This window comes from Gadus macrocephalus, chromosome 6 (assembly GCF_031168955.1).
Source record: "Gadus macrocephalus chromosome 6, ASM3116895v1".
In the NCBI taxonomy this organism is placed as follows: Eukaryota; Metazoa; Chordata; class Actinopteri; order Gadiformes; family Gadidae; genus Gadus; species Gadus macrocephalus.
The window spans coordinates 22,836,801-22,848,780 of NC_082387.1; the positions used below are offsets into that span (position 1 = coordinate 22,836,801).

Genomic DNA, 11,980 nt, shown 5'->3' on the forward strand with positions numbered 1-11,980 from the left:
AGGAGACAGCCTATATCTGGTGCTAGCTATGCCGTGCATCACCCAAGTGGGTGCTACATATTGGTGGTGGTTAGTGAGGTCCCCCCTTCACTTTAGGCGTCTTTGAGTGTTATTAATTCTTCTTCTTCTTCATGTTTAACCTCTGTTTTCCTTTTATTCCTAGTCTGTTTTACATAGTTTTGAATGATGACTATATGCTCTGTAAGGTGACCTTGGGTGTCTTGAAAGGCGCCTCTAAATTAAATGTATTATTATTATTATTATTATCTCTTTGTTAACTGATGATTGACATTCTTTGCTTTTTAAGCAAAATGTTAAAATGAGAATATTCAACTTGATGCAAATGGGTCCAAACCACCGAGAGAGTTATTGAAGCGTAGCATAGTAGTGCTAAAGTTTGTGATACTGACGGCAAACCGTCTTGTATAAATGTTCCTGATTGAGGTGCTATAGTATGCAATCCTATGTGTCCTCAGCCAGATGGTAGCGTTCCTCTCATTGGTCAGGGGGAGGACTGAATCAGCCATATGCTGGTATAATCTATGACCACTGGCCTGTTCTCTCACCCCCCTCCTCCCCCCCTCCCCCCCTCCCCCCTCCCTCATCTTTTGTTCTGCTCATTTCATCTCCTCCTGTGTGGTGTCCGTCCACCCAGGTTGTTGCTATGACGATGCAGTGGAATAGAGGAGCAGTGTTTTGTCTTGCTTTTACTGGAATATTCTCATCTCCCTCATACAGTCACACACAAACAATGGACACATGAGTGGATGCGTCAACATGGCTTGTTTATTTTCGTGGGGCTGTTATTCAAAAATAACCGCCGAATGCCTGCAATGATTAATCAGAGTAAGAGTATTCATCAAAGCCGTGTAACAAAGACAATTATCACAGGAGGGTGTACTAGTATGGGTGAAAACAGGTGAAGACATTCACTTTATTATGGATCTGTAGTGCCCGTAATTAATGTTGTCATTTACACCCTAACTGTTTCTCTGTGATAAAGGCCTATTCCTAACACCCAGTATCCACGCTTTTGCTGAACGCCTCATGTTGACTGCTTTGAATTTAAACATCCTTCCAGACTGTCACTCCTGTTTTCGGTTCAGTCTGCAGGTCTAATGGTCAGCAATGTTCGCAGAATTACTTTCCTGATACAAACGTTAATTCTAAACAGCCTTTTACACAGTAGCCTATAATAGGAAATTCTTTAAGGTAAATCAACGCCATTAAACATTGACTGTAGCTTTTTATGGGGAGAGAAGCAACGGTGGTGGACCTTACTAAACGCCCTATCCATTGTATGCCATAAAATGCTAATCAAATAAAATAGAATGTATTTATTAAGCACTTTTAATAACAAGGTGAGGGGGGGAGCGGATCTGATGGTTTATTTATGTTTTTGTTATAATGCACACCGTTTATTTTTTATTTTTTTACTGCAGTATGAAGTAAATAATGAACTAATGCCTGCATTTGAAGTGTGTGTGTGTGATTGCAGTGACGTGGCTGGATTTACATGTAACGTATAGTAATTGTAGCCAGTCAAGGAGCCCAATTTATTAGGGCACCAATTTGGGGCAATCCGCCGAGGTCACTTTGCCTACGTTTGGTGTGATGCTGGCGATCTGTGATGTGATGCTGAAGCCCGCTGCCCCTTTTGGAACGAGAGCGCAGAGCCGACAGTATTGCGCAACTGAAGCGATTAGCGTGCACCCGGTGTCACAAAAAGAATACCCCCAATCCGAATTGTCGATGACGATACAAACGTTACGTTTTAAGCGTGGGCATCATGCCTGCCCCCTATGGTCACACTTTTTGGTGGCTTCTCTCCCCATTAAAAGCTAAAGTCAGTGTTAAATGACGTTGATTTACCTTTGAGCATTTGCTATTATAGGCTACTGTGTAAAATGCGGTTTAGAATTAACGTTTGTATTAAGAAAGAAAGAACCAGCGAGTGACGTTCTTATTCCCGCTCTCCTTGCTTGACCACGATCTAGCATCTAGGATCGATTGCTCTTCCTTGGGTCCCCGGATGTTAACACTGATTTTTTAGACATTTAATTTTGCAGCTGTTGTTGAATTTGGGGACGTTGAAAATATTTACATTGAATTTTTTAACGTTGAATATTTGATTTAGAATTTTTTATCATTGAAAAATAAAGCTGAATATGATTTATTGAGTTAAATTCAGAGGCAAAAAATTCAGATACGTTATTTCAATGCATAAATATTCAGTGCTTAGAATTCAATGGCTTTTTATTTTCAAAATCCGATGGCACAGATTTACTTCCGTATGTGCGTGTGTGTACGATGGTTTGGTAACAATGACCCTCAATAACATTCCACAGGGTTTAGAGGGGCTATTATCTAACATAAGAGAGTATTGCTTCACACCAACTTACAGAATTTAAATTTTGAAATAGGGCTGCCCAAAATACCTAGAGGCTTTGGTTTTAGTTGTTTCGATTTCTAGGTTTGGTCTCTTCATTAGATCAAGGTTTTGACTGATTGGAGACATAGAAAAACATTAAGACTGATGTTGGCTTAGATGTAGAAGATGCAGCGACAGAACCTGCCTTGCGGCTATGTCGCGGCCACAGTAACAGTAGAAACTCTTTGCCAAAGTAAATAATGGGACACAAATGCTGCGGTCGCATCATTCCACCAGCTTGCTCCATTAGAAACAGGACTGATGTTCTGATATAACTATATTAGCATTGTTAGTAGGATATAGACATGAGGCTCTGTTGGCTCAACAAATGTTGTTGCCATAAAAGGTTTTACGGATTTACCTACATTACCATTATTACATTAGTAATATGATATTCAAACAAACACACACGTTTATATGCAAACACACAGAGAGACACACAAACAAACAAAAATTCACATACAAACACAAACTCACACACACATACATACAAAGGTATACATACACACAAACACACACACACACATACCACTTAAATGTGTATAACTGGGTGGATTTCCATCTTTCTGAATCTGAGCATGAACCTGCTCTGTAAAAGGGGAGGAGGGAGGGGTGTTGTCTTAAGAAGAAGATGAAATGATAGAATTCGGGCTATGTTGTGCTGACTCCTTTGTTTGTCCTTTTCTTGTAGCCGTACCCGACTGACATCACTGGCCAGCTCAACCTCTCGGATCCGTCCGTCAGCACCGTGGTCTGAGACACACCCACGGCATTCAATGTCCCAGCCAGAATATCCATGCTGCTACACCTTTTCAATCTGCCTAACACACTCACACACACAAAGACACACAAACCTACAAACACACAAACACCACCATTCATCCCCAAACCATCACTGAAACCTACTCTAGATACAAACACACACACACACACACACACTCATACACACACATTTTCTCATCCTGCTTACAGAGGCAATCATTTTCCTTTCTGTGCAATTTTAAAGATGGTGTAGCATGTAACATAGTAGAGGTTCAGACTGAGCCACATGACATGTATTTGAGACTGGTCCACCTCAATTGTAGTTCAGACTGATCCACCTCAATTGTAGTCCAGACTGATCCACCTGACTTGTAGTTTAGTCTGTTCTACCTGACTTGTAGTTCAGACTGATCAACCTGACTTGTAGTTTAGTCTGATCCATCTTGACTTGCAGTTCAGACTAATCCACCTGAATTGTCGTTCAGATTGAACCACCTGTAGTTCAGATTGACATCTCTGTATTTGACCAGTAATGTCAAGAACACAAGGGAACTTACTTCAGGACACTATCCTGGGATGAGTCCTTGTCGGAAAGAACAAAGACTCACGTCCTAACAAAACAGACATTCCACAGCACAGGGCTGATGTAGCTGCCATCTGTGCTCTCAAGATTACATAGAACACGTGAAGCTGGCTAGTCAGAGCTATATATGTATCTCTGTCTTTACTTTATGTACGTTTTCATATGTTATATGTATGTGGTTTAGAAAGGTATGTATTTTGGATTACCGTTTAGCTTTTCCTTTTGGGTTGTGATAGGAAAGAGGTTTACTTGAGGTTCTGGAGGGTAATTCGCTAGGCTGTCTTTCTAAGATACGGAGAGCCAACTGGAATTCATATCATCAAATACATTTTGGTTGTATATTCATAATGTATATATCCAGGGGCGTGTCCAGGAAAGGGGGAACAAAAAGGTTTTGGATTCCCCCCCCCATGTGACACCCCAACTAAAGCTGGCAGTCAACAGAATAGTTTAGTGATTGGACGACACAATGCTACACAAAAGTGAGTGACGTCCCCTGTGTTGTTCTGTGCCACTCCTGCCCCATCCCCCCACCAGGACCCACTGGTTGCCAGTTGGAACCAATGAACACGGGTCGAGTAGCTTATCATTATCCCGAACCAATGGCCATTAGACATGCAAAGGGCGTATGCATAATGCTGAGTGAGTTGTAGCTGCTGCTTCTTCGAGACAGACTTCAGACACTTACTCTGTTTGCATTCTGAGGTAATTTGTGCAGTACTTGAGCACCTTGCTACAGCTATACATTACAGAGTGCCCATTGGATAAGCCTCATGGCCCACATTTCCCATCAGATTTATGTAGCTCAATACGGCTTATGCTGAAAGTAGAATGCAGGTGTTGTGATGTTGGCAGTTTTGTCCAGCTCTGTAATGTATAGCTGTATAGCAGTGATTTACCGCCGGGGCCGCCCCTAGTGTTATGTGAGGGTACTGCATGTGATTCGCCAAATTGTCGTTCTTTTTTTTGTTATATACATTGTAATGAAAACAATGTTAATTGTGTTGTTGTGACGAAATGCATCATTACTGTAATATAAATAGGCACATCTGGTACAAGAGTGATAAAGGGTTATGGTTGGGTTCTAAATGACAGTAGGTTGTGAATCCCTACTGCAGAGGTGAAAGCCATTAAAAAAAAAACATGCCATTTTTATGTGGAACTTTATTCGTATATATTTCGTAATAACTACGGCAGAAACCTTTTTGTAAATCCATTGAATCACAATTCCAAGTGCTACTAAGGCCACAGTGCTGAGGCAAAACAGTTGATGTCAGAAAAAGAGGTTTGTTTCCATGTTTCTATGTTTGTACGTAAATATCCATGCTACTGCTTCATATTGTGTTCTTTTTTAACCTAACAGGTTAGTCGTATAAAAAGTAACTGTTTTTTATACTGAGCTTAGAAATTATTTTCAGGTCAAATTCTGCTCCGTCGCACTGTGATGACACCAGTCACCTTCAGCCGCTCCAACATCCTGTGATTGTGTTATACTGAGCTCTCTCTCTCTCCCTCTTTCTCTCCCTCTCTTCCTCTCTCCCTCTTTTCCTCTCGCTTCCCTTCCTGTCTTTCTCTCTTCTATTCTCAGATTATGCATTTTATTGGATTTTAGTCGAACCGGAGCATGATTTATTTTACACTTGTTTCTTGTTCTAAAATTCTTATTTGATTTATAACAAAGGAAATATTTAATTCCCAATGATAACATTCTTATATTGTGTACAATCATTCATGTAATTTCACTTGAATTGTAAATTAACAAAGATTATTCTGTTTGTGGGCCTTTAATAGAGATAAGAGAGTTTATCCTTTGAAGCACTGACATGTTGTGCGTACCACTTTATATAGTATAATATGTTTCTATGAATATTATACGTGATCGGTAACATAGTGCCCTGAGGTATATTTTAGTGCCGTATCTTCGTACGACCGGAATGACATCTACCAGTAGATGCCCTCAAACGCCAATCTGGGCTAGTGGGTCTATGTGGGTCCGAACCTGCCCCCTGCCCAGAGTTTCTGCACCAGAGAACCAATTCTGGGCTGTAATGTTGCTAGCAGAGGACCATTACATGCAGATACATTTGTAATCCATGAGGTTCAGTAGGAGTAAAGCTTGTGACCTTTGCCCTGATACACGCTTACCTCACCCGCAGTCCACTCAGCCACCACTTTCAGCTTTCATGCAGCGTCGTTTTTATGTCACATAAAAACAAGAACTGTTGAACAGACCACCCGATACACACTGATACCACGACCTTCCATTTGAGCTTGGAGAAAGAACGTTAGCCGGTGGTTCTGGTAAGCTTCGGTTTGGAGTGATGTTTGTGTTGGTCATTGTGAGCATTTATGATATAAACTCAGGCTTTATCATTCGTACTTGCATTGCTCTATGTTGATTTTAGATAATGTGGTATGTTATACAACAATAATAATATTAATGTGAAATCTGAATGGCTTAATTATAAGCTAAAAGTATTTTGTAAAATTGAACTCATATCTGTCCAGCTCTCCATCCTCTGACTTTGTACTGGAAGCTGGTCTGATGTCTGTTGGAGCTGGTCTGATGTCTGTTGGAGCTGGTCTGGTGTCTGTTGGAGCTGGTCTGGTGTCTGTTGGAGCTGGTCTGGTGTCTGTTGGAGCTGGTCTGGTGTCTGTTGGAGCTGGTCTGGTGTCTGTTGGAGCTGGTCTGGTGTCTGTTGGAGCTGGTCTGGTGTCTGTTGGAGCTGGTCTGGTGTCTGTTGGAGCTGGTCTGGTGTCTGTTGGAGCTGGTCTGGTGTCTGTTGGAGCTGGTCTGGTGTCTGTTGGAGCTGGTCTGGTGTCTGTTGGAGCTGGTCTGGTGTCTGTTGGAGCTGGTCTGGTGTCTGGGGGATGCTGGTTGGATGACTGGGTGAAGCTGGTTTGATGAATGGGTGAAGCTGGTTGGATGACTGGTTGAAGCTGGTTGGATGACTGGGTGAAGCTGGTTGGATGACTGGGTGAAACTGGTTGGATGACTGGGTGAGGCTGGTTGGATGAGTTGGTTAGGCTGGTTGGATGACTGGGTTAAGTTGGTTAGATGACTGGGTTAAGCTGGTTGGATGCCCTCTGGACTTGGTTTTATGACCATCATGAGTTTCCTCTCCATGATTTACACGCTACACATTGGCTGCACTTTAGAATAACTGCTACTTTATTACTAAGTGCAATAAAGTAAAGAGTGAATTTATACTGAATTCAGCATTTGTAAAGCATTAATGAATACTCAATATTAAACAGTTCCTAATAATCTCAATTATTAATAAGTTAATGAGAAAATGGTTTAAAAGATAATTTATGAAGAGTAAGTTGATGATTTACAAACTAACTACTACAATGTCTTAATAATGTCTGATAAATACATTTGTGCAATTCAGGTAGTTATTAACAATTTGTTTATTATGGTGGAATATAAATGTCCATTATCTAATTATTTCATAATCCTTTAGAACTGATTTTGAATAGCTAATGAGTATCCATGTGTGAAAAAAGCTTTATCAAGGAGGAATTCTCTATTAACTTTGCTGTCTTCAAGCTTTAAAGTTACAGATAATCTAAAGAGCTACCAACACATTCTACAGCCTCACTATGTGGACCTCGCTCCAATTTGGGGATTATCAGTCTGGTACCAGTGGGACATGGTTGGCTATCATTGAGTACAGTTGGACAGGAGGGTTGCTGGAAAGAGAGGTTCCATATGCTGTTTAACACGCGTGATAATGCTTCTTGTACAGGGGCACGCTGAGACCAGGTTTGATGCTGACATCTCCAAAGAGGGATGTCCTTTAAACCTGGAATCTCTGTTATGTTCAAACCTGGTATTTTAGACAGCTGTTATGCTTATACTGGTTATACTGTGCATATGATGAAAACAACACTTTAACTTTGACTTTAAACCTGATATCTTCGATGTTATGTTTAAAAATTGTAGTTCCTGCTATCTGGTCAAAATAATGGGAAAAAAAATTGTATATAATAGATACCAGCTTTAAACCTGGTATCGGCAAAGGTATATTATGTTTAAATCTAGCGTAACCTGAAACTGTGATATCATATTTCAAGCTGTGCTTTAGCTTGTCTGTCACCTGAAAAGCACTTCTGAACTGCCTGATCAATGCTCTATTAAGATGTCAACAAGAATTATCAGTATTCTAATAACCATTTATTACAGAAATCACTTGTATTTAATAATTGTTCAAATAAACTGTCTATGTTACACATCAAATGAGAATTAAGAAATGTTGTCTTTTTTAATCCAGCCAGCGGTGGAACCATTTATGAATAAAACTCGAAGTATATAATGTACAAGATATCCCACTACAATGAGGCCGCCATGACATCTCTCCTCGTCAAATGACATTAACAGCATCTTCATTTTCTTCATCATTATTAGTGAGGTTGCTGCTGCAAGCACATCACTGTTCTCCTTACTTTTTCTTTATTCCCTTTGCCTGTTTCTTCAGCAATTAACTGCTCCTGCATACTTTCAGCTAGAGAAACCATTCAATTATCAAAACGTCCAGCTCTTTACGATGCTGGACCTTTTGATAATTGAATGGTTTAGGCTGCGTTTTTTACTCTTTCAACTTTTTCAACTATTGCGCTTTTTCAGCTTTTTTTTGGGCCGTCTGCCTTCTCTGACACTTCAACTACTGCAGACATTATAACTTGGGCAATTTTGAACGTTAACCTTCGTTCAAACATTTTAACACATCAACACACTTGTATCTTCAATAATCTGAAAAACAAATTTAGATTACTTTATACCTATTTCAGAATCACAGTTTTTAAGTTCCATATCGGCTTCATTTTCAGTTGGTCTCCTTGATATATGCTGAGGTTAGAGAACGGAGGACGTGCAGGCAGTGCAAACTCCCCCCGCGTCAAATGAGAGGATCAAAGTGGGTAGAGCTAGAGTCAACTGTGAAACCCTGTGTGTGTGTGTTTTGTTCACGGTGCAATAAAGACATGCATAATGGAAATTATGAATGTGATTGCCAAGGCGTCAACAGAGGTGAAAATGAAAATGATGATGAAAATGAATATGATGTGATGAATTAACCACATTACAAGAAGGGTAAATTATTTTTCAATTAATTCCAATTAGTTAATGCAGTAAATAACCATTCACTAACAGTTTAGTGAATATTGCTAACCACTGTCTAGTATTCAAACGGTGTTCATGTCTAATAATGGTGTTATTGTTAACAAAGATGGTTTTCATGTTGTAAGGTATTATGTATACATTATTTAAAAGGATTAGGGATAACATTACTCTAACCTTAACCCTAAACCAAGCCCTGATACTAGCCCTAACCCCTATTCTAATGCTGTAAAATAATGCTTTACTTCAGTAGGCCTAACTAATGTGAATTAATGGTTCATTAATGTATCCTGCACATTAATTGTAATTTTACCATTTAATTGATAAGAAAATCATGCCGGATAAAACCCTTTAAAGCTATGTTCTCTGTTCAACCCTTTGGGTTGTTAAGCAGGAGGCTTTATAGGGCATTTTAGCGCAATTAAACCGATCAATCGATCCCCATCTGTCAGAATATCATTCCGCTCGGCGTATACCGTTGTCATGACAACCCGTCTGTAATGTGGGACCAGGGCAAGATGTGATGAAGAAAAAGGCAAGCAGTGAAACCTGCTATCTTCATTAAGGAGAGAGAAACAACGGGGTCAGGACCAGTGCGTGGGAGCTGCCATAACCTCGCCAAGAACACCCGTAGGCCTACAACCCCAACTCTCACACCTCTGATCCTAACCCTGATCCTAACCCTGATCCTTCTTCACGTGTCATTTCATACCTTAACTCAGCTATCGTATGGTGGAACGCCAAGCCTTATTCATAGCTCACACACGACAGAAAAAACACTTACAAGAAGGAAACAAAAATCATCCCTCCTATTCTCCTTCTCCTCGCCCCTCCCCTCCCCTCAGCTCTCCTCTTGGTTTGGTACCTCTTCTCTTCCCCTTTTTCTTCTCTGGTCATGGTAGCTGAAGGGTCGGGTACAGTCGCTTTGATGGCCGCTATATTTAGACGACAGCGGAGAGGGTGGGGGGGAGGGGGAGGGGGGGGGAAGGGGTTGGAAGGGGCATCCAATAACAAGTTGGAAAGGGACAGGAAGCTCAGGGTGCAGATCAAAGCCCAGCTCAAGTATCACATGATAGGGGAGTTTGAGGCAGCTGTGTGGCGCGCATTGGCACGTACAAAGGGGCGCCTTCTTCCCTGCTCATTTCCATATTTGTTGAAAAAGACTTTCATTTTATTTCTCTTCAAAATGAATATGGATGAGGTCCAGAGTCGCAGAGTGGAGTGTGTGTTCTCTTTGGATCAATCCTCAAAAGTGGAGCCAGCATGTTACACAGGGGAAGCCATTTTACATTTAGCGTTTCATTAAAATATGTTAATTATTAGAGAATTGCATTGCATCAAATTAATAATATAATCCATAGAGATAATAAAATATGAACGACTACGAAGTCCTATAAAATCGATGAACCGCAACTTTTCTTTGAAGCTGTATCAGCATCCATCAGTATAGCTGTAATTAGAAGGTCCCGTTATATGAAGTGTATTCACAGGACGAACCACCCACTATTCTACTCAGCAAAGCACCTAAATTACACCTACTGGTGCGGAGGAGAACAGCGGCCACCTAGATGGACCTTGTTGTGAGGAACCCTACTCAAGTTGTTGTTGGATGGGACAGAAGTGGTGGAACGAGAGAAAGGGACTAGAAATCAGGCTTCTAGGGAATACTCTTCGTCGAGAGGGGACCCAGGCACAGCCGGTGCTACGGTCCCACACGCAACCCAATGGAAACGTGTTGCGCAGTGGCACTCACCGAAATGAAACACTGACAAACCCAAAAGGGAACACCCTGGTTACTAGGGCTGGGTAAAAAAAATCGATTTAATCGATTTTGGATCGATTTCATTTATATTTTGCAATATCGATTCATAGGGCATATCCATTTATTTATTTTTTGTTTTTGTTTTACGATTATTATTTTTTCACTTTAATAAACAATGCCTTAATGCAATTTGCAGTGATGGAATGTTGTAGTTCAAGTTCACTTTCACTTGCAATTCCTTTCTAATTTCAAAATTGCACTTTTGAGACTTGGGCCTGGGAGTATGCCCATCCGGTCTACATGTGTTTTGTGGATCTGGAGAAGGCGTATGACCGGGTCCCCCGGGAGAAACTGTGGGAGGTGCTGCGGGAGTATGGGGTAAGGGGGTCTATCCTCAGGGCCATCCAATCTTTGTACTCCCAAAGCGAGAGCTGTGTTCGTGTTCTCGGCAGCCAGTCAGTTTCGTTCTCAGTGGGTGCTGGTCTCCGCCAGGGCTGCGCCTTGTCACCAATCCTGTTTGTGATATACATGGACAGGATATCGAGGCGTAGTCGTGGTGGGGAGGGGTTGCAGTTCGGTGGTCTGAGGATCTCGTCACTGCTTTTTGCAGATGATGTGGTCCTCATTGGATCATCGGCCTGTGACCTTCAGCACTCACTGGATCGGCTGGCGGCCGAGTGTGAAGCGGCTGGGATGAGGATCAGCACCGCTAAATCTGAGGCCATGACTCTTAGCAGGAAACCGGTGGATTGCTTACTCCGGGTAGGAAATGAGTCCTTAGCCCAAGTGAAGGAGTTCAAGTACCTCGGGGTCTTGTTCGCGAGTGAGGGTACTATGGAGCGTGAGATTGGCCGGAGAATCGGAGGAGCGGGGGCGGTATTGCGTTCGCTTTACCGCACCGTTGTAACGAAAAGAGAGCTGAGCCGCAAGGCAAAGCTCTCGATCTACCGGTCGATCTTCGTTCCTATCCTCACCTATGGTCATGAGGGCTGGGTGATGACCGAAAGGACGAGATTGCGGGTACAAGCGGCCGAGATGAGTTTTCTCAGAAGGGTGGCTGGCGTCTCCCTTAGGGATAGGGTGAGAAGCTCAGCCATCCGTGAGGAACTCGGATTAGAGCCGCTGCTCCTTTACTTAGAAAGGAGTCAGCTGAGGTGGTTCGGGCATCTGGTAAGGATGCCCACTGGGCGCCTTCCTTGGGAGGTGTTTCAGGCACGTCCAGTGGGGAGGAGACCTCGGGGAAGACCCAGGACTAGGTGGAGAGATTATATCTCAACACTGGCCTGGGAACGCCTCGGGATCCCCCCGTCAGAGCTGGTC

At 42.0% G+C, this 11,980-nt stretch overlaps 1 protein-coding gene across 2 annotated transcripts in view; it reads left to right on the forward strand.

Moving 5' to 3' along the window:
* The window catches only part of grin1b (glutamate receptor, ionotropic, N-methyl D-aspartate 1b), a 39,069-nt gene extending 31,050 nt beyond the window's left edge, over positions 1 to 8,019 (forward strand). For both annotated transcript variants that reach the window (XM_060053077.1, XM_060053078.1), the window contains one exon: positions 3,123 to 8,019. In XM_060053077.1, the coding sequence (XP_059909060.1) occupies positions 3,123 to 3,188 (66 nt within the window). In that variant the 3' untranslated portion in view covers positions 3,189 to 8,019. The remainder of the gene's footprint in view (positions 1 to 3,122) is intronic.
* The last annotated feature ends 3,961 nt before the right edge of the window (positions 8,020 to 11,980 follow it).